General features: G+C 51.5%; 2 protein-coding genes across 13 annotated transcripts in view; one reads left to right on the top strand and one right to left on the bottom strand.

Moving 5' to 3' along the window:
- The window catches only part of Agrp (agouti related neuropeptide), a 55,899-nt gene that overhangs the window by 13,091 nt on the left and 14,832 nt on the right, over positions 1 to 27,976 (top strand). Inside the window, exons 2-3 of one of the 11 annotated variants that reach the window (XR_013430954.1) lie at positions 34 to 24,024; positions 25,930 to 26,129. The exons of 5 other annotated variants lie outside the window; for them this stretch is intronic. The gene's annotated coding sequence lies outside the window, so the exon portion shown is untranslated. Of the gene's footprint in view, positions 1 to 33; positions 24,025 to 25,929; positions 26,130 to 27,976 lie in introns of those variants that run through there. 5 more of the 11 variants (XM_078032522.1, XM_078032529.1, XM_078032520.1 and 2 more) reach the window with 5 other exon arrangements.
- On the bottom strand, positions 2,645 to 11,453 carry Ripor1 (RHO family interacting cell polarization regulator 1). 2 transcript variants are annotated; one of them, XM_005318322.5, is made up of 22 exons: positions 11,319 to 11,453; positions 10,336 to 10,462; positions 10,063 to 10,215; positions 9,820 to 9,898; positions 9,370 to 9,393; positions 9,221 to 9,274; positions 8,936 to 9,088; positions 8,784 to 8,847; positions 8,661 to 8,704; positions 8,441 to 8,566; positions 7,801 to 7,949; positions 7,598 to 7,727; positions 6,151 to 7,509; positions 5,941 to 6,062; positions 5,032 to 5,167; positions 4,619 to 4,754; positions 4,313 to 4,474; positions 3,916 to 4,074; positions 3,586 to 3,782; positions 3,414 to 3,497; positions 3,215 to 3,305; positions 2,645 to 3,074 (listed from the first exon to the last, which is right to left on the bottom strand). In XM_005318322.5, the coding sequence occupies exons 1-22, from the start codon at positions 11,335 to 11,337 to the stop codon at positions 2,977 to 2,979; spliced, it is 3,666 nt and encodes a 1,221-aa protein (XP_005318379.2). In that variant the 5' UTR covers positions 11,338 to 11,453; the 3' UTR covers positions 2,645 to 2,976. The 2 variants fall into 2 exon arrangements, with proteins under 2 accessions (XP_005318379.2, XP_021577330.2); XM_021721655.3 differs by having other exon boundaries at positions 5,941 to 6,059.

Genomic DNA, 27,976 nt, shown 5'->3' with positions numbered 1-27,976 from the left:
TTCTTTCTTTCTTTTTTTTTTGGTTCTCTGCAGCTTTGAATAACATGAGGAAGAAGAGTGGGAGACAAGAGGAAAGGTAAGGTTGAAAGAAGGCAAGAGGAAAGGAGGGAAGTAGGAAGAAACTCCAGCAATAACCAACACAATAAATTGTATCCTGGACCACCTCGACCTGGCCCCTTTTTTGCATTTTTATATCAACTTCCTCCTTGCAAAACCCTGAAGACAATGGCCAAGGCATGGTTGTGGCCTGAGTGGACTCAAATGATGGGGCACTTCTTAGTGTGTCTCAGTCTTGGAGGCCCACTTGTATTTGGGCTAACACAGTCTCCATAGTACAGCTGGAAACAGGCTTTCCTTGCCCTGGTACCTGTTACTCTTGATGATGTCATTAACCTCCCATCACCTGGGGCAGCAGGCTCCTTGAGTCCAAGGCAGCAGAAGCAAGTGTGCATGACAGCAGAATAGGAATTGGAGAAGTGTGCTTTTCCCTGTGTGAAGGCCAGTGGGAGGCATCCATAGGGATGTAGGAGGCAGGGGAGGTTGGAGGTAGGAGGACAGGAAATACTCCTATCCTTCACCATCTCATACACCAGGGCCTAAGCCTGAGCAAAGGAGGCCTGACTTCCAATCACAGATGGATAGAGGTTGAATGGTTGTTCTGGGATTGATCATGTTGCTCTGAGCAAGCAAGACTTACAGAGACCTCAGGGTGTGTACCGTGTTTGTCTTGGTCTTTATAGTTCTTCACTTGGCTGTGTTCACAGTACCCTAATTCTAGCTCCTGCCTTCCTGGACTTTCACACCCACCCTCAGCCAGAGCTAAAGACCAGGCTCTGGCCTCTGGACCCTCCTCGTAGAGGGGTTCTTTTCCTTCCTAACGTTGGAGAGCAGGGATTTCTCAGCAACAGTCCTAGTTGATTACTGGCTGACATAATGGCATTTTTCCATCCTCCATTTTTGGCCCAGGCCCTGCCCTGTTCTGTTTTATGGATTGAGCTGTGAGCTTGTGCCGGCCCAATCATTTCATGTACACTTTCCCAGGACCTGGTCAGCTAGTGTTTGCTTCCTTTATTCCTTTTTTTTAAGAACTTCTTTTTCCATATCTTTACTTTTTATTTATTTTTAATGTGGTACTGAGGATTGAACCCAGTGTTTCACATGTGCTAGGCAAGCAAGTACAACTGAGACCCAACCCAGCTCCTTTATTCCTCTTCCTGCTATACCAGTAGGCTTCTTGTGAGGCTTCAAGCCTGAGAGGCTTCTAGTGATGGTTCAGGAACTGACCCTTCTGCAAAGAGCCCATGGGGCAAAGCTGTAATCAGCTTTGGACACTGACTTGGTCTTTATGGCTTGATTGCCTTATCTACCCCATGTCACCCCAGCTGACTACCCAAAAAGCTGAACTAGACTATCTCATCCATGTCACCCTTCATAGTTACAGAGGGAGCAGAGCTGGGCCGATGTATGAAGACTGTTGTCTGCCTGCCCCCACCCCTATTAGCCTAAAGTGAGCCACCTGCGTTTACACACAGGTGTTTCCTGTGCGCCTTCCTGTTGCCGTTTTTTTTTTATTCCCCCCCCTGCTCAATGTGGCTTCCCCAGCAGGTGGTTAAGGCCCCAACCAAACCTCTTCATACTGCTCTAAAGCACTGGGGGGTAGGGCTTCTTAGGGATCTGGGTCAACCTGAACCTCCCCACACAACTGTTGGTACCTGATTGGCTCTTCCAGAGTGCAGGCACACATGTATTCCCTGCGACACTTGTATGCACATATTGTGACATAAATGTGCTCCCACCACAGGCACTGAGACACCAGAGTGGGCTCAGGGAGGGAGAGGCCCTGTCCATGCACTATCTCCTTAGCTGTGGATAGTGGAAGTTCTAAAAGGAGACGGGAAAGAATAAAGGGTATATTTCTCTACTTGGGTGTGGGTCTCCCCTCTTTGGAACATGCCTGCCATCCTGTAGTCTCACTCCATTCTTCCACAGGTTTTTAACCTCCTGGGTTAACACATTCATGTACCAAGCAACTCTAGGGTTAAGGAACCACTTTCCAGGAGCCCTGCTTCCTGCACAGCACAGATCTGCCATCTGTTGGAAGCCACAGGGTTCAGCAAATTTGTTATTACAGAGAATGAGGCAGCCCAGGGAGGGAAAGAACTTTGTCCTGGGTGACAGGACAGACATCTGGGTCTCCAGCCTCCCTTTGGCAAGATTCTCCTCTCCCTGGCTCCCCAGTCTCCAGTAGGTACTTCTCTTCCCAGAACACCCAGAAGCCTGGCATCCACTGATGCAGCTCTGCTGCCCCCTCGTGGCCCGAAGTGCAGTCACATCATGCAGGCTTTTCCTGCCTACTTCCCTTTTGCTCCCTGGCCACATATGTTGCCAGGACTGGCACCCTTTGGGCCTCTCTGAGCCAACTCCACAGTTCAGCTCCACCCACAGCTGTTGTTCCTAGGCCCAGCTGCAGGCTGAGCTTCTTTAGCAATGCTTTCTACACTCTTCCCCTGCTCTCTTCCCCAAACCCAGTTCCCAGCCTCTGGGCTTTCTTCCACCAGGATTTCCAGGGCAAGTATGAATGCTGTTGTCACAGCTGGAGTGTGGACACACCATTGTCAGGAAGGGCATGTTAGAGGGTCAGGAGTGCATGCAGGAAAGATTTTTTTTTTTAATTTTATTTTCTGTAAAACTCTGTAAATAAAATACAAAACCAAGGGATGTGGTGAGGCAGAGGCAGGGTAACCAGGCCCTGGACACTCTGTGGCAAGGGATGTGCTGAGCCGAGGCTGGGAGGCACTTGACTTCGGGCACTGACTCTACCAACCCCAAGGGCAACAGAAGAATATATTAGATTTTCATTGATAGGAATCTGTGGGGAGGGAGGGGTTTCTGGAGCCAGCCCTCACCCACCCTGCCAGTGCCTGGTGAGCCCTGAAAGTAGGGGCAAGGAGCAGTAGGAGTATGTGTATGTAGAGTTTAGAATGCTGTACTGGCCATGCTGCTGGGCCCAAAAATTCGAGGCAGGGCATCCAATGACTCTTCCAACCGTCGGTGAGCAGACTGTCCTTCTTCCCCTGTAATGCATGAGGATGAGATCAGGAATGGCCCTAGACTCGTCCTGTCCCTTCCATCTCCAGCCCTATCTCACCCTATTCCCATAAGCTAAGATCTCCCAGAATCCACCTGACCCACATCGTCCATCTCCTAGCCTTACCACACTGCTGCAGGCTCTGACGGGCAGCTTCCCTTACAGCTTCTGTGTCTGTTTGGCACAGGTACACCAGGGGCTCAATGCCCTCAGGAGCCTATCAGGGAACAGAATATCAAGGTGGGTTCAGTGAAGTAGGTAGGAAGGGCCCAAGGGTAGGGGTGCCAGAGGGGAGAGAAAAGGTGGATGGGTTGTCAGACTTCACCTTGATACAGCCCAGGGCCAGGCAGCCAGCCACTCGGATCTGTATATCTTCATCTTCAAGCTGATCCAGGAAGCACAGGAGGGCCTGGGCAAGAGCAGGAAAGCAGATTTTACCAGATAGTGGGAACCCAGGATCCTAGTCCTTGCCTTCAAGGAAGCCCTGCCCGACTCACCCTTTCTCGGAAGGCAGGACCCAGGGACAGGCTCCGGAGCTGCGTACTGACAGCAGCCATGACCTTGTTGTTGCCATGGACAAGCAGGGAGCTGAGGGCCCGAAGCCCATCCTTTTGCAGACGCCCCTCTGGTGCCAATCTTAGGGCCTTCAGCACAATAGCCTGGTCATCAGAGTTCAGATTCCGCACCAGTAATACTGAAAGAAGGAAGGAAATGAAGAGTTGGGACAAGGTGGCAAGACAGGAGCCTCCTAGGATCAGAGGCCTTGTTCTTAAGTCTCATCCACACCCTCAGATACACCCATTTTGTGATCAAGGCCACTGCCTCACCCTCCTCAGCAGTCTCAGTTACATAGGTCTCCATGGAAGGGCTGTCCAAGGCTTCCACATAACTCCAAAACTGGAAGATAGTGAGCTGCTCCCCAGGGCTTGGTTGGGGCCTCCTGGGCAGTTTCTGCCCCAGGGCATCCTCCAGGAACTTCACACACACTGTGGAAGGCAGTGCCACAGTCAGGATAGGTCCAGGCTTTTAGTAGCAAAAGAATGCTCCTGTCCCATGCTCTCTTGCAGAGTCTCCCTGCCTGCACACCCTGGCCACATGGGCATAGTCCTTTGTTATTTCTCCCTAGCACTCAGCCCAAGTCATAGGTTGACTTGGCCTTCCCTGAGGTCTCTGTCATCAGGGAGCCAAGGAAGGACAGAAGGGGCAGGTAGACAGCCCACTCACCAGCCTCGGCTAAGCCTGGCTGGCGCAAGGACAGACGGGCACCATACTGGCTGCAGAAGGTGAGGAGCACCCGCTCCACAGGGCAGATGAAGGGGCTGAGTCCCTCTGTGCACTGGTCCCAGAAGGCCAGGAAGCCGGGCCTAGAGGCTGAGAACTGTACCACTGTGGGGAGGTGGAAGGAAGGGGGTAGGAAATCATCAGCAACAGGGCAAATGGAGGAGGGGGCAGACAGACATGTAGATGGGAGTGGGGTAAGATAGGAGCTTCAAGATGGGCACCAGAGCTCAGGTGCATAAGGGCCCTTACCATCTTGGGCAGAGGTGGCAGGGATCTCCCATAGCCTGCTAAGCTCGCATACTGCCTCAAACACTCGGGCTTCCCGCAGCAGCCGCTCCAGGGCCCATGCCTCCTGGCAGCGAAGGGGCCCAAATGTGCCCAATTTCTGAAGAACAGGGGTGGCTGAGTAGTTCAGACCCTGGATAGAGCTTGGGAGAGATGGAGTCCAGGGACTACAAGCAGAAGCATGCATTGGGAGAGACTGGGAGGTGGGGAGGGAAACCAGAATGTGGGAGGTCTTCCATTCAGCAAGAGCCAAATGCCAGAATCTTGGGACATTAGGGTATGGAACTCAGAGGAGGCAGAGAGGACCAGGATTAGAGTGCAGGTTCTCTGGAACAAGGGGTACAAGGGAAGGGCAGAGGAAATAACATTAGCCTCACCAGTAGGAGGCGGCTGCAGTGGTGTAGATGCTGGACCAAAGCAGCATCCAGAGCTGGACACCCCGTGCTGAGGGGACAAGCACTGGTTGAGTCTGAGCTGTCCTCAGCCCCAGCCTCCTGGTGGTTGCTTGGAGGCCTGAGAGGAAAAAACTGGGGTCAACCCCTCCAAAAGCAAACATCACTATCCGGTCACCAGTTTTATTAAGCTCCTCCCATCCCAGAATGAAAGAACACAATAATGCACAGACAAGATAATTGGTAAGTTCGAGGAGGAAGGGGCTGTAACCAGCAGGAAGTAGCAGGGTTGTCAGTTTCCCCTGTGGCACCTCCAACTAGGACCCCAGAGAGCTGCCAGGGTTGGGATGGGCAGAAGTAAGGTGGAATGGTTTATAACATGAGGACTGTAAAGGGTGCATGGCATGGGGCCAGAACCTGGGAGGGAGGAGGGACTGGGCACGACTCTCAAACCAGGTCACTCCAGGACTGAGAGCTGAGGGATTGGGACCTCCAGGAGAGTTGGGATTGAGACAGAAAGGACCGATGTTGGAGCATGCAAAGAATTGGGGATGCACTGAAAGAGCTCCTTCAGAGGGTAGGTCCAAAGTGAAGCCAACAGAAAGAGGAGGAGTAGGAGGCTCACAAGCTGATGGGGACCGATGGGGGAGGGACTCATTGCAGAGATGAGGAGCTGGATGGCCAGAAGCACTGGAGATAGATGGGGTTGGAGACATGGGCATCAAGGACACACATGAGATATACATGGGAGGAGTGATCACAGCTGCCAACAAATCCATCTTCATGCACTCTACCTGGCCCCACTTCACTTGTTCCTACATCTGCTCCTCCACCTGACATAGCCTTACCTCTTCCCCTTCATCACTTTCCTCTCATTAGCCCCCACAGTCTTACCTGTCCCCAGGACCATCATTGTCTTCATCTTCATCTTCATTGAGGAAGCTGAAGCTCTCCAAGGCATGCTCCACAGTGATGCTGAGACTGGAGGCTCGGCTGCGAGTCAGGCCTTGTCTCTGCTAGGGTAGTAAAGCAAGTGAGAGCTGCTGCTACTACCTGGCTGTCCTCCCTGTGCTGCCCCAGCCCAGCTATCCCAGCCCTCCTTACCAAAAGCAGACTCTCCAGCCGAGTCACCTCCTGCTCCAAGCCCTGCAGCTCTGGAAACTGGCCACGATAGTCATCCAGAGTAGCCATTACAGCCCCTAGGGCTTCCTCCAGTCTCCTGTCCCCAGTCCCTTCAATTGCCCCTGGGACTGAGGCTTGATTAGCTGTGGCCGGGCTAAGTTCTGAATGCTGGGGTATAGGAGCTAAGGGTGAGGGAGGGGAGCTTAGGTTCTGAAGGATGGGCTCTGGGGGATCTGGGGCAGGGCTTATGAGAGGTTTCCAACCAGAAGAGACAGGACTTGGGTAGTAAGTGCTGGAGGCTGTGGGTTTTGCCTGAATACAGGGAGTGGAGGCTGAGTAGCTACAGGGGTTAGTGCCTGAGAGGGTGACATCTGTAGAGAGGGTGGGAAGTGTAGCAATGTCCCCAGAAGTGGAAGAGTTTACAGTTGTAAAGGTGGAGTGTGTGGTTTGGACTACTGGGCCCATAGCATTGCAGGTAGGACTTGTAGTGGTGTGAGTTGACATTCTGGCTTCGTTTGTGGGGCTTGCAGTGGTATGGGTGGGGCCTGCAGTGGTATGGATAGGACTTGTGGTAGTATGGGTAGAGCTTGTAGTGGTATGGATGGGACTTGGAGTAGTGTGGTTCCACCCTGCCATGGTCTGGGTTGGGCCTGTAGTAGTGGAGATAGAGCTAGTAGTGGTGAGGGTAGAGAGCAATGGCTTGGTGGTAGAACCTGTAGTAGTGGACATGAAGCTTGGAGCACTATTGATAGGGCTTATGGCACTACACGTGGAGTTTATAGTGGTATGGGTGGGGCTTGGCAGCTTAGAAGGGCTAGAATCTGTGGCCTTATGAACTGAATCTCGATATTCAGATGGGACAGGGTCTATAGATGTGGACATGGGGCTGGTAGTACTGAAAGTGGGGCTTGTGGCAGAATGGCCAGTGTCTGGGACAGAAGGAACACAATTGGGGCACTCCTGGGTGGGATCTAGGTGTATAGGTGAGCTAGGCCTTAGGGTTAGGCTTTCTGAACCCCCAGCCTCCACTGAAGCCTCAGCTAAGGCAGCGTCCACACTGGCCTCACTGATGTGGCTCAGAGTCCGGCTATAGGGGGCATGCCCATTGGCTAAAACTGGGGCCATGGCCCCCACCTCATCCATAGGCCCAGAGCTGAGGGTCTCAGGCCTTCGGAAGGCAACTTGGATGGGCAGAGGTTCAGGCTGCTGCATCAGGGGCCTGGGGGCTGATGAGTGGCGAGCAGTGCCTGAGAGCTGTGGGCTAGATGAGTCATCTGAAGATTCAGATGACAGGGACCATGCTGTTCCATTCTCCAGTTCCTCCTGCCGCCTTAGCATATTCTAAGAGAGAAGGAAGAACATTTCAGAACCATCCCAGAAAAGCCTCTGGGAAATGAAGAGGCAGGCCTAGGTCTGGACTGTGACTCACATAGAAGGCCTGCTCCCGAAGTGAGGGTGTGTCTGGTGGGCTCTGGCTATAGGTGGAGAAGCGCTTGGTGACAGTGGAAGCTTTGTTGACAGTAGAAGCAGTAGAGGGCTGGTCATCCTTGTCGAAGGGGCTGAGGAGGAAGAGGCCATTAGCAGTGCCACAACCCTTCTGGCCCTGCCCCTAAGATCTTTAGCTCCACCAACCTCCATGTGACTTCTAGGCTGAGTTTGATGGTGCCAAGGTCATTGATGTCCACAGCTACAACCTGGGGCAGGGCAGCAAACAAATCCTTGGTTTCACAGGAGACACTGCCCACAATTACATGGTTGGCCAGACCCTTCAGTTCTGTCACCTGTAGCCAAGAATGTACAGTGGGATCACAGGGATGCAGGGGCTATGAGTTCCTGGTAATCAGAGATCTGCATATGTGTAGATGGTCACAGGGTCATGGGGCCATGAGGATTGGAATTCTCAGGGTCATACAGCTATGGAGGCTTGAAGCAGTCTGGTAACATGGAGATAATAAAGGTCTGAGTTGGTAGGGTCATTGAGATCAAGCGAGTCATAATCTCAAGGGGGCTTAGGGGATCAATATTCAGAGTCAGAAGATCATGAGGCAGTTATAGGATCAAGGAGACCTTGAAGATAGAAATCACAAAGATTGTTCTCAATGACACAGAGATCATCACAGGGTCATGAAGGTGGAGGGGTCATACATTCACAGAGCCATGGAGCCATGAGGACATCACAAAGGTAAGGGTCTCAGTAAGATTATAAAGGGGTTCACAAGGTCATGAAGTTTACAGAACCACAGTGTCCTACAGACACTGGTAGAGAAGTCACCTTGATGGACAGGAATTCTGTGAGCAGAGGAAGAAAGACGGTTTCTTCACTGTCCCACACCTGCTTTCCACTACCCTCAATGCGGCCCCGTAGTTTCCAACGCTGACGGCCATATTTCATGCAGATCTGAAGAAATAGGCAGGATGAAGCAACCCTTGGAGTTGCAGAGATGCAAGGGCCATGACCTCCATCCCCCCGCCTCCCCTGGGCATCCTCATACCTCATACTGATCGCCTACACACAGCCTGGCAAAGCCGGCCAGCCCTGGGAGTAAGGGGAGAATTAGATGTGCCATGTTGAGCACACTCCCTCCTGATTCCCATCTGTCCCCACAATTTAGTACCTTTCATCCGGAGATGAAACTCGCCCAGCTGTGCCTCCAGCTCGCTCTCCAGCATACACATGCTCTGGGAGGAAGGGGTAGGGACAGGAGGGAATGAAGAATCAATCCCTCTCACCAGCCCTGCCACACCCCATGTGTGACACCTCTCTCACCTCTGTATACTCTCGATGTCCCCGGGTGGCCTCAGCTAAGCTGTCCCTGGCCTCTCGGCTCCCTGGAGATCCAGTGCTATAGGCGCGGACCATGTTATAGGCACCATCCCGGAGACGCCGCTGGACACAGTATGCTTCATAGAGCTCATCGATCTGGGAAAGTGAGGGGGGAACTGAGAATCATTACTGGGGTTGCTCACTCAGAGACTTGTACCCTGCCCCCAATTTCCCTATGCTGCCCAAAACCCACTCCCATCCCACTCTGCACTCATGCTGCACAAGTACCTTGCTGGCATGGAACTCCAATCGTCTCAGGAAGCGTTCAATGGACTTGACTTGCTGGGGGAAAGGTGGGTCAGGAGCGGCCATAGGCCCAAGGCCCCTTCCCCTCTCCATGAGCCAACCCCTTCCAACACTATTCTATATTCACTCACCTTGTCCAAGTCATATAGAAAGCCCTACAGAGAAAAACAAGAAGTATTTAGGAGGTATAACGAGGACTACACCAGGGGCACTTGCCCACCCAGACCTTCAAGACCCAGCAGAAGCATTCCCTCCTCTGCAAGCTTTTCCTTTTTCCCCAGGAAAAAACCCTGGCCCTCTCCTTACTACTATTACAACATATTCTCCTCTTGTCCTGTCTGTGGGGATGCAACCTCCCCCACTGAGAGCTTCTATGAGCAGCACTGCTCTCAAGTAGAAAGTGTGCACAGCAAAGAAGTTTGGAGAAATGCTCTCGGCCTTTACTAATATTCCCTTTTCAACTCATACCTGGACATAGTTACCACAGAAAATAGCCCAGCTGTCACACAGGCTGGCCCTGCTCAGCCCTCACAATGGCAAAGCAAAGGGCATTAGTCCAGAGCATCCCTACCATCACTCACCAGACGGGAGTTCCTCTTGGACTCCTTTATCTGCCCCTGGAGTTTCTCCTGCTCTTGCTGGTGCACTTCCAAGTAGGCTCTAGACAAAGAGGTGACAAGAGTCAACTCACTTCTCCAGTCTCTAGCTGCCTAAGGTACTGACAGTAGGAGAGGGTGCCGAGCTGGGGAAATGTCTTACTAACACAAAGAGTTAGGGACTTGGGGAGGAATCCTAGGACAAAAGGTGGGAGGGGAGTTGCTTACGTCAGGCCCTGCTTAAGGGCAGCATACACCAGGTCCAGCCGCTCTGGCTGCGGCACCTTAGGGGCTGGGTGAGCCACAGAAAACATCCTGGACACCCGGGAGAGTGTTGGGGGCTTTCGTGGAGGCCCCGGCGGGTTGAAGACTTGGAAGTTCCTGAAGAAGAAGCTGCCTTAAGAAAAGGACAAGCAGGAGTCCCCCAAACCCTCACTACATACCCAGTCCCAATCCCATCGATTCTCTTGACCCAACCATTAATTCCCCTCCACTGCGTACCTGGGCCCGCGCTCGTGGCTGCCGAGGACTCCTGCGAAGGACTGGCTCCTATTGACCCGGGCACTGAGCAGGCGGCGCTGCGGCCGCACCGACAGGGACATCATGGAATGAGTCCTCGCGGGGCTCCCTAGGGATGATGGCGGGGGAGGGGTGTCCAGCACCAGTAGAGTCCCTGAAGCCCCCACCCTGCGGCCGAGTCCCAAGGCTGGAGGAGGTCCTTCCAGTCACCAGGTACAGCCCCAGGGGGCTCCTGCCTTGGTCTTCCTAGCCCGCCGATCCCCACTCTAATGACAGGGCAGCTGCGGGCGACTCAGCCTCGGACTCAGCGTGGCCTCGGCTCGGCCCCCACTTCCTGCCATGGTGCGGACTCCGCCTGCCCCGGGGCAGGAAGGTGGGGTCGCGCAGGGACCCTCCTCCGGCTGGGAAGGGGCAGGAAAGGGGCGGAGCGCGCAAAGAATGTGCGGAAGCGCCTGTTTATCCGAGGGCGGGGCGGCCTCTCCAGCCCTGCCCCTGATCGCCCCCCCAAGTGGACCCGAGAGCTAGTGCCCCCACCGCGACAGGCCAAGGGAGGTTACGGGGCGGGGCAGGGAGAGCCCTGTGGAGCTACCGGACAGGCCCGGCCGGCACGGGCCTGGCTGCTGCGACTCCTCCGTCCTGAGTAAACTGCTCCCCTAGCTCCCACCCGCTCCCAGCGCTCCCAGCGCTCCCAGGCGCTGCAACGCCAGGGTCCTGGGGCTGGGTGCCGGGGGTTTCCCAGAGTGGGGGGCAGTGCTGAGAAGTGCCCCGCCTCCTTCACTTTCCTGTGGTGGCTGAAACCTGGAAACTGAGTCACGGACGCACCCCTTCACCCTTGCCTTTGGCAAGGAAGGATCCTTGGCAAATCCCACCCGCTCCGGCGAAACACGCAACCCCTGGCCCCCAGAATCTGGCCTGCATCCAACGTGGCCAACCCCGAGACTTTGCAGCCCCAGGCTGGGTCCTACCTCTCTTCTTGGCGCTCATGGTAAGTATTAGACAGTCCCCGTCCCGTGCTCCTTCCCCGCGTCCCTGACCGCCAGGGCCACTAGGTGCGGGCCCCACTGGGCTCCGCGCTCGCTCCCCGCCGCTCTGGCTTGGCTCCTCTCGTCGCCTCCCCCCGCCCAGTTCCTGCCGCCTGACTCAACCCGCCGGGATGGGGCGGGACCGGCCGGACTAGGGGGGCACCAGGCCTCCTCGGCCCGCCTGGTCTCTGGGAGTGGTGACCAGGGGGAGAGGACTGACGAGGCTTGGGGTCAGGAGTGCGTGTGAAGGGAGTTGAGCACGAGGATGGATAGAATGAGGAAACCGCTGGGAACAGTTAAGACTAGGTAGCTCTAGCTGGGCATGGTGGGCGCTCCTCACAATCCCAGTGGTTCGGGAAGCTGAGGCAGGAGGATGGAGCATTCAAGGCCAGCCTCAACAATTTAGGAAGACCCTGTCTCAAAATAAAAAGTAAAAAGGCTGGGGATGTGCTCAGTGGTTAAGCGCCCCTGAGTTTAATTCCTGGTACCCCACAGCTAGCACCAAAAAAAAAAAAAAAAAAAAAAAGTAGGTAGCTCTAAGAGTGGCTGTTGAGGGCTGTGGAGTAAAGTCAACATACAGAGGGTTGAAAGCTGGGGTTCTAAGTGTGTGAAATGTAGTGAGTTGGGTGTGGGGGATTCTGATCGGAGAGACTGCCAACGGAGGGTGGAGAGTAAAGTGCTGAGTATGAGAGATCTGGAAAGCTGAGTAGAGAGAGGGGCTGAAAGTGTGGGACTAGATTAACCCCATATTATATGTTACTTTCCCAAGAAGGAGGTGGAAAAGGAATTGGATGCAAGAATCCCACAGCCCCCTGCACCACTACCACTCTGCACCCATAAGATGGGTGCTCAGTCTGGGCCCTCCTCTTAAGCCCAAGAAAGAGAATCAGGTCCTACTCCCCCATCCAGGGTCTTGTCTCTAGCCAGAGCTGCATCCTAGGGCTGAGGCCCTGGCCTTCTGGTCCCCAGCTCATGGGCCCCTTAGGCTCTGAATTCCCTTGGTGCTTGCTTCCAATATCTCTTTCTTGACTATCTTTGTCCACCTCCAGTATGGATAGAGATCACCATGTCAAGGGTCCATTGGATACCCCATCCTCTGACCATGGAGGGGCTGGATGCTTCCTACTCCATAAACATTCCTGCTTCTTAGGCCCAAATCTGCCACACTGTGTTTACTTTCTCACCCAGCCCAGGTTGGGTTCAGGAGTCTAAATATGCAATAAATCCATCAATCCCCTTACAGATTCAGCTATAAGAGGTCCAAGGACCCCAGTTCAGGAAATGCCATCCTCTTCTACTACCTTGGAGACTGGGTACCATGCACCTACTGGTTATCTCTGCATTCCCACAGATTATCCACCCAGTCAACATTGACCATTCTGCTCCTTTCGGCCATCTCCTTGGGAACACCCCAGCCTTATCATCTGCTCTTGAATGCCCCTTTCCTAAACCATGTCCACAGCCTCCAAGCTCTCTCCATCACTCTCATTTCACCTGATTTTTACCTGAGACCTCTGGTCCCTTGAGCCCTTAGCTCATTTATTCGGATATTCACTAAGTGACATACTTCAGCCAAGTATGTGCCAGTCACTGGAGACACAGCCTAGAATTTCACAGACACCACCCTGCATGAAGCTCGAAGTCCGCCTCTGCTTTCTTTCTCTCTGCCAGCTCCCTCCTACCTTCTCTATCTTCATTGCATACCCTCCTCCCAGCCTGCATCTACTGCCACCCTTCCATCACTTGCCTGCTGCTACTATCTTCAGCACTCTGTGCCTCTATCCTACCTTGCAGAAATTAACCCTGGCAACCCAACTCCCTGTCTTTGCTGCACCAGCACACAGCCTGGAGGGAGCTGCCAAAGGTCTTGGCACAGCAGGCTGGCTCAAACCACAGAGCAATTCTCAACCTCAGTCAGTCCTTACTTCCCACCTGGTAAATCCTCCTGTATGACCCAAGCCTCTTTCTCCCTTCTCATAGAAATGAGTGTTTCAGATTTTCTCCACATGTCTCCAAGCTCAAGTCACTCCCACATGAAGTGAAAACAACCCTGGAAACTATCCAAGTGTCCATCAATAAACAACAAGAATTACTACATACCAAAAAAAAAATGAAAATATACCATTTCATGCAGCAATGTGGGTGAATCTTACAGTGAGTGGGGGGAAAAGGCACAGAGAGAACTTATGTATGATCCCCGTGATAATGAAGTTCAAAAACAGGCAAAAGTAATCTATATTGACAGACGTCAGATTATAGTTACCCTTGGATTGCTGTGTCTGGAAGGTGGCACAAGGGGTCTTCCAAGGTACCAGCAATGTTCCATTTCCTGTTCTGGGTTCTATTTCCTGATCCTATGTGGGCATATTTCTTTGCAAAAAAAAAATGTATCAACTGTACACTTATGACATATATACTTTCTCTCTTCCTTCCCTGTGTGTGTGTCTATGTGAATATTAAAAAAAAAAAAAAAAAAAAAACAGGATCTCACTGTGTTTCCCGTGGTTGAATTCCTGAGCTCAAATGATATTTCTGCCTTAGCCTCCCGAGTAAGCTGGGACTAAAGGGAACATGCCACCATACCTGACTACTTACTGTATATATATATTTGGATTTAGTAATAAAGTTGGATTTATATGAATAATATAAGGGCTGGGGGAATAGCTCAGTGGTAAAGTGCTTGCCTGCTGAAGGTCTTGGGTTTGATCTCCAGCAGCACCTGTACACACTCACAGGTAAATAAGTAACTACAAAACGAAATAACCTCCTGTGGACCTTGTGTCTCCTTCCAGCTACCCCATTCTTCACCCCATCTCTCCTTTCTAAGCAGAATTTCTGGAGAAGCAGTCCACCACACTTGCTTACTACTTTTCTCACCCTAGTCCATGTTCCCCACTCTTCCCTGACTGGTCCAGACAAGGTTACCAGTGACTTCCCTTTTGTTGAATCAATCCAGTGTCTAATGTTTAATCCTTTTTTTATTATTTTATTTATTTTTTAGTTTTTGGTGGACACAACATCTTTGTTTGTATGTGGTGCTGAGGATTGAACCCGGGCCGCACGCATGCCAGGCGAGCGCGCTACCGCTTGAGCCACATCCCCAGCCCTTATGTTTAATCCTTATTCTGCTTGATCTCAGCTAAAGCTTTTGACTTGGCAGGTCCTTTTCTCTTCTTTAAACCCTTTGTCCTCTTGAATTTCAAGAGGTAATAAACTCCTGGTTTTCCACCTTCTGCTCTGGCTGCATATTTTCTCTTTCTTTCTTTTTTTTTTTTTTTTTTTTTTTTTTTTTTGGTACCAGGGATTGAACTCAGGGACACTCCCCAACCATTGAGCCCCATCCCCAGCCCTATTTTGTATTTTATTTAGAGAAAGGGTCTCATTAAGTTGCTGAGGCTGGCCTTGAATTTGCGCTCTTTCTGCCTCAGCTTCCCACGTAGCTGGGATTGCTGGTGTGCACCACCACACCCAGCCCAACTGTTCATTCTTTATCTAGTAACAGCACTCTGTTCTGAAAATTTCAGTCACCTGGTAATGCCAAAAACGCTTTTTTTTTTTTCTTCAGTGCTTTCTATATGCCAGGTACTGTGCTTTACAGATACCATCTAATTCTGGCAACAACACTATTAATTTACTAGTATAAATTCTATTAACCCCATTTCACAGCTGAGAAACCTGAGGCTAACTGCCTCTGTGACCTTCTTTTTTTTTTAAATATTTATTTATTTAGTTAGTTAGTTAGTTTTCGGCGGACACAACATCTTTATTTGTATGTGGTGCTGAGGATCGAACCCGGGCCGCACGCATGCCAGGTGAGCGCGCTACCGCTTAAGCCACATCCCCAGCCCCCTCTGTGACTTCAGATAACCCTAAAAATGAGGCTAATAATAACAACTGTTACCACTACCTTAGAGGGCTGCTGGGAAGACAGTTAGATAACTCCCTTGTGTAGGGAATGTTTGAGAAAGGGAGAATTGTATATGGGGTAGGAAAGTTGGGGTAGACGTACTACCTCTCACTTTTAGCACACAACCATTGTGAACTGCTGTCATTATTAATTATTATTACATAGCTAGTAAGTGACAGAGCCAGGATTCAAACTCTATATCTTTAATATTCCTTTTTTTTTTGGACTCTTGAGAAACATCCTCAGCTACCTCCTGCCCCAAAGTTAAAGCCCACACTCTTTAACATGACCATAAGGCCCTTTGAGGCCTATCTCCTCCCTGCCAATGCCCTGCCCCCCAGCAGCTGTGAACCCCTCATACCTGAAAGGTTCTTTAGCACCTAAGCAGCAGCCCCCATTGCTCCTGCCCTCTTCACTATTCTCAACCTAATCAACTCTTCCTTCTCCAGGTCTGACCCTCTAACTTCTTCCTCCAGAAAGTCTGCCTGGAGTTGGTTCCCCCTTTGGGGGCACCTCCATAGCTTCATCTCTTTGACCCCAAGGCCACATAACTCAGTTGTCAGTTCTTCTTTAGGGTTGGTCTTTCCACCAGGCTGAATCCTGTGGGAGCTGGCGCCTGTCTGCTTGGCTTCCTACTGTAACCTCTAGGATCCTCCAGCAAGGCCTCAGCCCCTGGGAGATGGAGGAGGGAGGGAGCTGAGTGGGGCTGCCTGAACACAGGAAGAGGATCCTGACCTGTTGGAAAGGGGTCACTTATAGGAGAGTTGGGGTTGGCTCTGCTGCCCCACCTACTCTCTGTTACCATCAGCAAGTCGGGTACTGCTTCTCCTGAACGGAGGCAAGGTGGAAGGGCCCTGGGATTCTGTCTCAAGCATGCTGATTGTCCCACCAATTTTCTTTCTCTTGCTAGAGCTCTGCTGCCACCTATACCCAAGTCCCACAGAAAGGAGGTTGTGTAACTGCTGGTACAGACTCCCCCTTCATGACCATCAAAACGTACCTCTGACTGACCATTTCAGAGGGTGGGTAGGCAGGATCTCCCCTACTGAGGGTGGATAGGAAGGACTTAACTCCTTGAGCTAAGGGAGAGGGGGGCCATGTCAGCTGGTGAGAGCAAGGGTCTGAGTTCATGTCCTCCCTACAGTCTGGTCTAGACATGGGAAGGAACTCAGGACCCAGGTCATGAAAGGTTAGGGGGCTTGCAGCACAGCCAGACCAGGGCAGCAGTGAATGGAACCCTGACCTGTCTGCATGACATCATTTATTGGCCCCCCAAAACCTCCTATAGCCAAGACTGGCACACCCTGTGGGGCAGAAGGTGCGGCCAGGCCACCGGCACTGCCCAGCTCTGCGGTATGCCAGGCCAGCCGCCTGACCCGGAGTCCCCCGTCGAGCCCCGCCCCGCCGTAGGGCAGCCCCAGGCAGAGGTAAACAGATACTAAAAATAATCTGGGCCTGGGGCGGCTGCAAGAGAGAAGGGGGTCGCTCCTGAGTCTGCCTCTGTCTCTATGGCAACTGCCCCAAACCCGGCTGCTGACGTCATTCCGCAGCTGCCAACCAGAGCGTGTAGGGAAGAAGGGAGGGGGTGCTGCGCGGCCTGGGACCCCCCACCCCGGAACCGGGCGGAGGCAGCCTGGAGGCCTCACTTCCTGCCGGCCTCCTCCCTGGTCAGCTGGTCACATTCCCTGTCCCGCCGCACGCTGGGAGCGGGGCGGTCTCCCCCCCCCCAGCCTAGTCTGAGCGGCGGCGGGGGAACGGGGCCGCGGTGACTCACTCGCGCCCTCCCCGCCTGCTTTTCCACCTGAGCAGGACCCAGCCCGACACCCTGCGTGCAACCCTTACTCCCACCCAAGTCCAGACCCTTGGGACGATTCATCAGGCTTTTCTCTCCCGCCGCTGCCCACAGGACCCAGGACCCGTAGGGAATTGCAAGAGGGAGCCATGCCAGTCCTTGTTCCACTGGAGTATTTTATACTTTAATCCTCAATTTTCACACACTCACCACATCGTCAAATACTACGAAGAAGGATAGTGCCGAGGCAGAGATTCAGATCTAATTCCCGCTTCTCCCCACACCGGCTGTGTGACCTTGAGAATGTTACTAACCTCTCTGGGCCTGCTTATGCATCTGCCAGATGGTCATAACCCTCCTCAACAAGCCGTGCCTGGGCTGATTGCGGCAGGCCCAGGGCACAGCCCCACAGATAGTGGCCAGGGCACCGTTATTGTTATATTGGACTGCACACTGTAGGTGTTGGGGGTGGGGGGCAGCCTGGACACATCAGAAGTGGCTTGGAAAGGTCAGTAAGAGGGTCAGGCTTCAACCGGGACAGGAGGTCAGAAGGTGCTGAAGATGACTTAGCCTGGCCTCTAGCCCTAGTGAGCAGCCCCTTCCCCAAACCAGTTCTGCAGGGGGCCCAGGCCTGGCTGCTTGCCGAGTCCCCACAGCAACCTCCATTTCCAGGGTCTGTTCCAGGACCCCGCCAGGACGATTTTCTCCGGATTCATCTACGCCAGGTTTGGAAGGAGAGCACGGCCTCGGGCCAGGCTCAGTCACCGCGGTCCCCGCCTCAGAGCGGATTAGATCCTCCAGCGGGGCCAGGATAATTAGCTCATCTCGGAGGCCGCCTGCAATCCCCCTCCCAATAGATCAGCCTTCCCCTCCGCAAGGGCCGCGAGCTCCCAGGGAGCGCCCTACCGAGGCCCAGGCTGGCGCCTCGGCCCACCCTCCGGCCTGATCCACCCCAGGGCACCAGGGCACCAGCCACCAGGGCCTTGCCGTGGGAGGCAAGGAGGCTGCGTCTGGCGCTGCAGTCCAGAAGGCGGCGGCTTTTGTGGAGCGAAGCTGTGTCCTTCGCGCCCGGGGGGAGGGGAGGAAAGAACAGCGCGCAGGGGTCCCAGGAACCAGGCGAGGAGGGACAGGGCCGCAGATCCCAGATCCACCGGGCGGCGCCGGTGGGAAAAGCACCGGAACCGCCGCGCCCGCCCCCCTCCCTGGCTTCGGTCCCCGGAAACCGCGCGGACACTCACATGGCTGCGCTGGGCTGCGAGGACCTCGCGCTCTCGGTGCGCGCTAGGCGCTGCCCGGCCTGGTCGCGCCGCAGCTGCCGCTGTCGCCGCCGCCGCCGCCGCCGGCGCCTGCTCCTCCCGCCGCCCCGCCCCTCTCTTTGCCCGCTGGGCCCCTCCTCCGGCGCTCCCCCGGCTCCAGCACCCCTGGAAGCGCCCACGGCTCGCTCCGCCCTCTCGGGTAACGGGGCAAGCTGGTGGCCCGCCCAGTCCGCCAGCTTGTAGGCAGAGGAGATCTTGGCAGACGCAAGGGCGTCCGCGGGAATGGGGTAGCTTTTTGGGAACCACACGCAGATCTTAAAGTGAGAACGCTAAGGAACCCCTCCTGTTAGTTCCTCCCCAAGTGCCTACTGCTGTAGAGACCTTTCAGACCCGGTGTCTGTGGCCATCTGAAATAGGTCTAGTGCCGTTTGTGTTGGTTTTGGGGAAGGCTAGAGGAAGATTAGAAGCCTAGCTATTTGACACCTTCTGTGTCCAGACCATGACCCCCTTACCTCCCTGCTTTACAGCCGGCCTCAGTTTCCCCACTGTGAGATCAGGCTGCCCTTTCTGTCATTGTCTGGCTGGTAAGCCTAGGCTCATAGCTAGATCATGCATTCACCGCTCATTGGGTTTTGGTTCCTGGAGAGTCGCAGGCTGTGCTCCTGGGGCATTGGTGGGGACCCTGACAGGATTCTTGTTTGCAGACTTGGGGCACATGTTGGCCATCTTTCCTAAAGCCTTCACTGGCATGCTAGCTCTCCCCAGGAGTAGGTCGAGGTGGAGCTAAGAGCTGATCTCGCCCTCGGTTTAAAGGCTAGCTCCACTCTCCCACCCCTCCTATATTAATCAGACACAACTGACCTCCAAACCTGGGCACCCTGAGTCCCCACCCGGAGTCCTATTCATCTTTAGAGGCAAGTCAGGCATACTCAGAAGTGGCAGAGGAACTTTAAGAGGTTTTTTTAATATCTGTCCCTGACCCATGTCCTGAGAGCTTTTTCTGACAATCCAGTATGGTAGAGAACCCCTGGGCACTGACATCCCCTCCATCCCAGGCTCTTACAGAGACACCCCACAGCCTCTCCCAGTTCTCCACTTCTCCCAAAGCCCTCATCTTAGTCTTCTTTTCTCCAGAGCACCATCTGTTCCAGAGCTTGGACCCATCAGTTCTCATGTTTGTCTAATGATACCCTCTTTTTCCTTTGCCCTCATCTTTGCAAAGCACCATTTTTTTTTTTTTTTGGCCAGACCATAGACTGAACCTCATTGGAATTCTCAAAACTGGCACCACTTGGCCTCTGACCACCTCTAAAGTCACCTCCTCAGCAAAGCATCCTCCAAGCCCTTTTTTTGCACATCCCCTCCTCTTGCCACTCTCTGTACAGCTTCCAGTCAGTTCTCTTCATGCCACTCACCAGGAACAGGCAGTAAACATATCCAGGTGTGCTCAGGGGCTTGATTGTGAGTCTCTAAGTAACAAAGAGACAGGAACCATAGAAGTCCTTGACACTATTGTCCTGGATTATAGCGGAAATTTGGGAATTTTTGTTTCTTTTGCAGTACTGGGGATTGACTCAGGTGCTTTACCACTGTGTTACAACCCCAGACCTTTATATTTTCTTATTTTGAGACAGGGTCTCTCTAAGTTTCCTAGGCTAGTCTCAAACTTGAGATCCTCCTGTCTGGAGTTACAAGATATGTGCCACCACACCCAGCAAGTGAGTGTTCTGTCATTCATTAATTCAACAAATATCTCCTGAGCATCTAGGGCTGGGCATACTGGTCGTTGGAGTGACGGTGGCATAGAGCTATGGCTGTCCATATGCCATTGCCCAGGGCTCAGCAGAGCACTGTCTGAAGAACTCTTTCTCAGTCCAAAATTCTGGAATTCCTTTTCTAGAAAACACCCACATTTCCATTATTATTATTATTATTATTATTATTAGTAGTAGTAGTAGTAGTAGTAGTAGTAGTAGAGATCGAACCCATGCATGTAGGCCTCATGCATAATAGGCAAGAGCTCTATAATGAGCTACATCCCCAGCCCTAAAATCTCTATTTTTTTTTAAACAAAAAACAAATAAATAAATCTTTATTACCTTTTCATTTCTGGGGACATTTTCACTGGATATGGAATTCTGGATTGACAATTCTTTCTTTCAGCACATAATCTCTATTTTTTAATACTTTTTTTTAAAAGAGAGAGAGAGAATTTTTTAATATTTATTTTTTAGTTTTCGGCGGACACAACATCTTTGTTTGTATGTGGTGCTAAGGATCGAACCCGGGCCACACGCATGCCAGGCGATCGCGCTACCACTTGAGCCACATCCCCAGCCCCTAAAATCTCTATTTTTAATGAATAATTCCTTTATTCTTCACAATCAGTCAGCCATTCAGTCCTGTGTCTAGCCACATCTCTCCATTGCCACAGCTCATACCAAGTCCTAGGCTGCTATCTGTTCTGGCCTTTCTGTCTCCACTTTGTCAACAGCATCAGTGATCTTTTAAATCAAGAACTGGATCACAAACCAGCATGATGGTACCCACCACTTGTAATCCCAGCAACTTGAGAGGCTAAGGCAGGAGGATCACAATGTCAAGGCTAGCCTGGACAAATTGGAGAGAACTTGTTGGAAGAAAGAAACGAATAGAGTGAAAGAAAGAAGATGTAGCTCAATGGTAAAGTGCCCTGGGGTTCAATCCACAGTACCACAAGAAAAAAAAATCGGGTCATGTTATTGTTCTACAAATCATGAATGGATCATTTTGTTCTCCTGCTGAAGAGGCTTCAGTGGTTCCCTATTGCCCTCAGGGTAAGTCTAGACACTGATGGGCCTCAAAGGCCCAAGATCTGGCCTGAGATGATCTCACCTCCTTATCTCCCACCTATTTTACACCTGGTCTGCCTTACACCAGCCTGCCTGTAACTTCCTGAACATTGTCCCTACGTTTTGGCCTCTGACTTTTCTCTGTGCCTCCCTTCTACCTGCAATGTTACTCCCCCCATTCTCTTGAAAAACCGCTCAAATGTGCCACCTCAGGGGGACCTGTGTCCTCTTGAAGCACCCATCACTGCCTATTTTCCTTGTCTGTGACCAGAACCAGGCACAAATGGGGCTGCAGTGAATAGAGGGAACACATTCAAATTCACCTGGCCCTCTCCCGCTGGTCTTGAGAGAGGGAGGGGCAGCATCTGAGGGCCAGACACTTTCCCAACAACTACTACCCTGGATCAGAAAGGATACAGCAGAAACCCTTATACAAAGGAGACCCCTGAAGCTCAGGAAAGGCAGAAAGTTTCCATGGTGTTGTGGTTAGGAAGGACTGAGTCTGAGCTTCAGCTCAGCTCTCTGAGTCATCATCAGTTCAGCTCTGCCTGAGTCAGGCATTGCTCTCTGGAGCACATCCTCCGCCTTATGCTGTGCTGGGAGCTGGGCACAGCAAGGAAATATGGGCACTTCTAACTTGGAGGAGTTCATATTCTTGGAAGGGTAGACTCAGGCCTGAGAAAAATCCCTCTAACAGATGGCATAGGATGATGAGAGCCCAGTGAACCCCAGGTGCTCACACATGGTGCTGTTCCATTTTAGGAAGTCATGCAGTTCATTTCCCAAAACCCAGAAAACCAGAGATTCACCTCACCCTGCTCCCTAGCCTCCATGGGTTACAGCCCTCTGTTGGGCAGCTTCCCCCCAGCTTTCTGTGAAGAGAGAACAGAAGCCTGCTTCTTACTGTGGCTGTGGCTATATCATTCGCTCATTCTCCAGATATTCAGCAAGCATTTGTGGAATACTTGCTGTATGAACACCAACAGTGGGGTGCCCAGAGGTGATGCTGCACTACACTCATTCCTGCTCTGGTGGCTCACGGTCAATCAGAAATGGAATGATTCCAAGTCTCTGTACCTTCTCTGTCACCAAAGCAGGGTGAGGGGAAGCTTGGGCCTAGGTGAGGGGTGAATGCACCTTTCTTCAGTGAGGTGGAGGACCAGGTGATAGGGAAGATGACATAGTTAGTTTGAGCAGGTGGCGTCTTAAGGCTCTGGGTACCATCAAAAAGAACATGTCTAGAAGGCAGCTGGACATGTGGATAAAGGAAAGAGTCTCCTGGGTGGAGACAGATTCTGAAGGAGACAGTGGTCAATCATATGACCAAGAGGTCAAGTGAGATAGGACCAAAAGTGCCAGAAAAGTAGGCGGATAGTGCACTTCAGTGTGTGGTGCGGGCAGAGGCATGTTTGAGAGGGCTAGGTGTGGGACTATAAGCCTGTACCCACAACTAATCTCTACCCTCCTCCATCCCCAGCCTGGACCGTACTTTCCATCATGTATGTTAAAGGTCAAGTACCAAGATGCTGACCTGTGTTTAAGTCAAGGCTTTACCACTCCTGCTGTTCTTGGAGCCTCTTCTCCTTTCTGATGCTTTAACTGCACCCATCCATTCACTCATTAAAATTGCAAATTGAAGCTGGGCACCTTGGTACACACCCTCAATCCCAGTGACTCCAGAGGCTGAGGCAAGAGGATCACAAAGTCAAGGCCAGCCTTGGCAATTTATTAAGATCCTCAGCAATGTAGTGAGATACTGTCCCAAAATTTAAAAAATAAATAAATAAAAAGGGCTGGTGATGTAGTTCAGTGGTAGAGTAACCCTGGGTTCAATCTCTATAGTATCACCCCTCCCCCCCACACACACAAACAAAAATTCAAATTGAAGAGGCACTTCATCTCATTAATAACCAGAACAATGCAAATATAAACAAGAAGACACCCATTTTTGGCCTGAGATTGGTAGTGATGACCAGGAGAGTAGGGATTGATTTGAGTGTTTCTGAGTAGTGTATTCAGCATATTTCAGGAAGTTAAGTGCAAATCTCCCTTTCATCCTGCCATTCCTCCTTGAGAAATTTATTCCAAAGAAATAATTGTTTAAACAGGAAAAGAATGGTGCCTGAGATGTTGATTACTGACTTGTTTGACCAGCGCTAAATGGATAGCACAGCTTATCAGTAGGAGAAAGAGGGCTGAAAGTGTGTTTTTTGTTGTTGTTGTTGTTTTTTGTTTTTTGATGCTCTGAGTTACTCTGTTGCCATTAAAAATAGATGTCAGGCACATACTGAGCATCTACTCTGTGCCTGGCATTGTTCCAGATGCTGGGACACAGTTGTGGACCAGATAGACAAAAACTCTGATCTCAAGGAGTTTATACTCTAGCCCAAAGAAACAATAAATGAATTAACCTATAGATAAGATGATTTCTTGTTTTTTTTTTTTTGGTGGGGGGGATTTAACTCAGGGGTGCTTTGCCACTCAGCCACATCACTAGCCCTTTTTTATTTTTTATTTTGAGACAGGTTCTCACTAAGTTGCTTAGGGCCTTAAGTTGCTGAAGCTGACCTTGAACTTGAGATCCTCCTGTCTCAGCTTCTAAGCCTCTGGGATTACAGGTGTGCACTACTGTGTGCCCAGCTAGATAAAATGATTTCTGAGAGAGAAGAGCTGTGAGGAAAACAAGCCATGATAATGAAGTTTGGAGGGATAGAACTAGGGGCTACTTTTTCCAGGTGGTCAAGGAGTCCTCTATAAGGTAGTAACATTGGAGCTGAAACCTAAATGACCAGGAAGCACTTGTGGAATGATCTATAGGAAGAATGTCCCAGTAAGGTGAAACAGCAAGAGCAATGACAAGGAGGTAAGAATAAGTTGCTATATTCTAATTATGTAGGTTGGAGGAGATGGAAAGAGGTAAGGTCAGGTCAGGGTGGGGAGCAAGCATTTTATATCTATGAATATGGAAATGTGCTCAACACAATAAGCATAGTGGAGTGGAGAAGGCTCCAGCACTGCCTGTGTAGCAGGAGTGTCTTCAGGTGGACCTGCATCCATTGGCCCTGAGTGCTGTCAGTAGTGACCATCCTGTCTGAGCATTGCAGTTTCACTTGGTTGGCTTTTCTTTGTCTTTCCTTAAACTAGGAAAGATCTGCAATGAACATGGGATCATTGCAAAAGGAAAGCAACTTGGCCATTACTTATTGGGGAATCTCCAAGTTGGCCTCTGCACTGGGAGGTGTAAACTTCTAGACCGGGTAGGCGGCTTCCCTGGGGACTCGCCCAAGAGTGGGCAGTCTCTGCCCTTGTCCCCACTGGTCTACCTTTGGCCTCCAGAGGGAGTTGTGAGCAGGGCCATGCTGAGCTAGGGTGGGATGTCTGCTTGTCGGTCCCTGAGGGCTGGGATGGGCGTCCTTCCTTCCTTCCTGACTCCCTTCTCCTAAGGGACAAGTGGGAGGGACGTCTTTGCTGCTTCCAGATCATGGGACAAGCTGTCCCTCCGGGTACCCTTTCAGGTCAGGCCCCAGAATGCCGACGTGTGTGGTGTGTAATTTTATTTCTGGGATTACCTACCAATAGGAGAAGGGTTCTGACAGAAACTTGGGAGGTGTTGTGGTGCAGAAGGCCGGAGCCACCAGGCATCTGGCAATCCCCTCCAGCTATGGGACGGTGACCTCGGCCTAGGATCCCCAAATCGCTGACCCCTGCGCTACCTCCGCCTAGTCCAAATCTAGAGTTGATCTTTGGCGCCACCATGTGGGAAGTGTCCGCGCTGCAGTTATAGGCTTGCCCAAATACCGCCAACTCTAGGGCTGCCCCAGGGCCTCCAGCCCTTTTTTTGTGAATAGATAGTTACTGGTATGCAGTGACCACCCAACCTGTTCGGTCTGGTGCGTTGGCCCTGCTCATACTCAAACCTGGCCGCAGGTCAGGGCCCTGGAACACCACTGCCACAGTTAAAACTCTTCACATCCCCAAGCCTTTCCAGGAGGGTCAAGTGCTCCCTGTTCCTCCACTTCTCAGTCCTCCCCTGCTTCAAGCTATTCCAGGTATATTGCTCACAGCCAGTTCTCCTCTCTTCGGAAGCTCCCTTTGACGTCTGTGACTACTCCTCCTGGGTCTTCTGAGCTGGCTCTTTTCCTGATCCTTGGGGGCTGGGCCCTCTTTCCTTTTCCTTAATACTTCTCTCTGGGGCATCCCAACAACTTCCAGGCCCCCCTTTTTTTGACCCTGTGATTTCTAGAGTCTAAGTACCCCCGTCTTTCACTCCATTCCCTGCCTTAGAATGACCTTTGAGCACCCCAAATTTATTGTGTAGTCAACCCCATCTCCTCTCCTTAGACTATTCCTCCTGATCCTCCGTCATCCCTTAAGGGAGCCCTCTCCTTCCTACCTGTGCCACCGTGCCCTTGGCTAGGCCACAACCTGCCCCTCCTGCCTGGCCTTAGTGTCCTTGTTTCATCATGCCCGTCCATTCTCCACAGAACAGCTGCATCGTCTCTGCATGCGATGAATTGACCTCCTCACTTCCCCACCGGCCCCTCATCTTTGGCTATGTTCCCCTAGAAGGTCCTACCTCTGGTCAGACTGAACTTCTTTGTGGCCCCTGAATACACCCATGCCTCCCCGTCTTTGCACAGGCTAGGCTGAACTCTTTCATCTGGCTAACTCCTTCTTACCCATTAGGTCTCAGCTAGGAAACAACTCTCTTTCAAATAGCTTCCCTGGGACTCGTGCTGATCAGGACCTTCTTTCTTTGCCCTTACAGCGCTCCAGGCTTCCTTCCTCACTTTCTGCAGCCCCTTTCAAAAGGACCACCAGGGCTCTCCACTCCAAGGCCAGATCCTCGTTGCATCATGTGACTCAACTTGTGCCCGATTCCCACACTAAGAAGGTGCAGATCTCAAAAGCCACTGAGTTCCAGGAGAGCAAGGCCATACTTGGGAGTCACCACAGTGAACTAGTGGGGTAAGAATGGGATGGGACCCAAGGGGTCTTACCTTCCTGTCCAAGGCTTCCTTGTTCCCCTAGATGCCATTGTAAGCTGAATTAGGATCTCTGAAGGGCTGAGGGACCTGGACCAGAAGTGAATTGTCCTGGGGGAAAAGCAGCCATCAGCCTAGACTCCTGAGAGCTGAGGGTGCTGTCCCAGGAAGCCAAAGGGTCTGCTGGTGTGCATATGGCCACAAGTCAGCACATTTGATAAAAGGACCTAATGAGTTTCCCTTCACCCACAGGCTGCCCAGAGGGAGTGCTGGCCTATGTGTCATTCAGGGAGGACCTGAATTCCTAAAGGGTCCTGGTTGCAGCTGTTAGGTCCCCAGTTTAATTATTTCTAACAGTCACACCGAAGAGAATGTGCTGAGATGGGACTTCCCCCTCATGGCCTTGGCTTCCCACGGATCTGATCTCTCCAAATTATTTTGTTCCCACCAGACTAAAGTCTGAAGATCAGCCTGTGTTCCTTCAGGCCAATGCACCCTCATCCTTCTCCAACCACATAGGACTCCTGGCTCTCCCTGAGACTGCTTTAGGTGGTCCCACCTCAGACCTTTGGTCCTGCTATGCCCTCTGCTTCATGGGTGGGCCTAGCTCAGGGAGCTCAGTAAACCCTGATGAACAGAATTGCTCTGTAAATAAACAAAGCACTGAGCAAGCTGCCTGGTACTTAGGGGATGCTCCCTCCACCTTATTAAGTTTGCCCAAAATAGAATATAAAGGATCCATTTAGTCTTTTGTTGTTCCTGTTGTCTTCTTTTATTGCAAAACAAAACAAATACAGAAAATTGCATAAAACAAATGTGCAGCTTATGATAAAGTAAAACTCTTTGGCCCATCTAGTCTATTCTTGTACTCAGTTCCCAAAATTACTCTCCTTGTAGTTCTTGCAGCTTGCTCATTCCAGCCTCTGCCTGGAATTTATTCTGACCTTTATTTCTGAACATTTCCTCCCCCAGGTATAGAGAATCTTCCAGGACTGCACAGTTGCCTTACATCCTTGAACTTTCTTCCTTGTTGCTCAATACAAGTGTGATTTCTTGCTTATTGGCTATGAGTCTTGCAGGGCTGGGGACCATTGTGCCTCACTCAAAACTCCATGTCACAGGAATTTGCTGGGTGCTCAATGAATACCTGTTGGATTATGAATGATTGGAGGTCTTGGGCACTGGGAAACTATCTCCCTGTTTGGTAACTTGCCCAGTCCATTGCCCAAAGACACAGGCTTTCTCTCACTTGAGCTGTCTGGATCCTTGCAATTTCTCTAGTCTTTCTTATGTTGTTTTTCTCCTGAGTTCCCAGAATAGCATTACATCTTAACAGTTTCACACTAAAACTGAAAATCTTCCCTGTGATTCCTCCTTACTTATTTCCTGGAATCTGCCTTCCAGCTCCCTTAGCTTATAAAGCCCATGACTCATTTACCCAGCCAGCCATGTCTTCTCCATTGGGATTTCTTGCAGGAAACCTGAGAGCAGTAAGGACATAGTTTTTCACTCTGCCCCCTCTTAGCCCTTGCATTTCTTATCTAAAACCCTAGATTTGCTCTATCATGAGAGGCAGTGGAGTTGTTAGTTTTGCCTTGACTTGGGTCGTCCTCATTAAACTAGAGCCCTGTACCTGCAGGGGCCCAACTCAGAACCTTTGCAGTTTCAAGATCCCCAATCCCAAGGACACAAAATCACCTTATTTCCTTACTGAGTTTCCACTTAATGACAATTTTTGGTGTTCCCTGGAAATCTAGAAAACTATAGGAATATTTCTAATGTACTTTCAAGATGCCAAGCTTCTTATCCTTCCTAGGCACTCAGAAATTA

This window comes from Ictidomys tridecemlineatus, chromosome 15 (genome assembly GCF_052094955.1).
Source record: "Ictidomys tridecemlineatus isolate mIctTri1 chromosome 15, mIctTri1.hap1, whole genome shotgun sequence".
Lineage (NCBI taxonomy): Eukaryota > Metazoa > Chordata > Mammalia > Rodentia > Sciuridae > Ictidomys > Ictidomys tridecemlineatus.
This window is presented reverse-complemented; position numbering and strand designations above follow the sequence as displayed.

What these genes read in the sequence shown, in the direction of transcription:
- Ripor1 (XM_005318322.5), bottom strand. An exon ending in AGCCTAGAAGTCACATGGAG is followed by an intron (nt 7,728 to 7,800) that starts GTTGGTGGAGCT and finishes CTTCCTCCTCAG; the next exon opens with CCCCTTCGACAAGGATGACC. An exon ending in TGCCACCTCTGCCCAAGATG is followed by an intron (nt 4,475 to 4,618) that starts GTAAGGGCCCTT and finishes ACCTCCCCACAG; the next exon opens with TGGTACAGTTCTCAGCCTCT.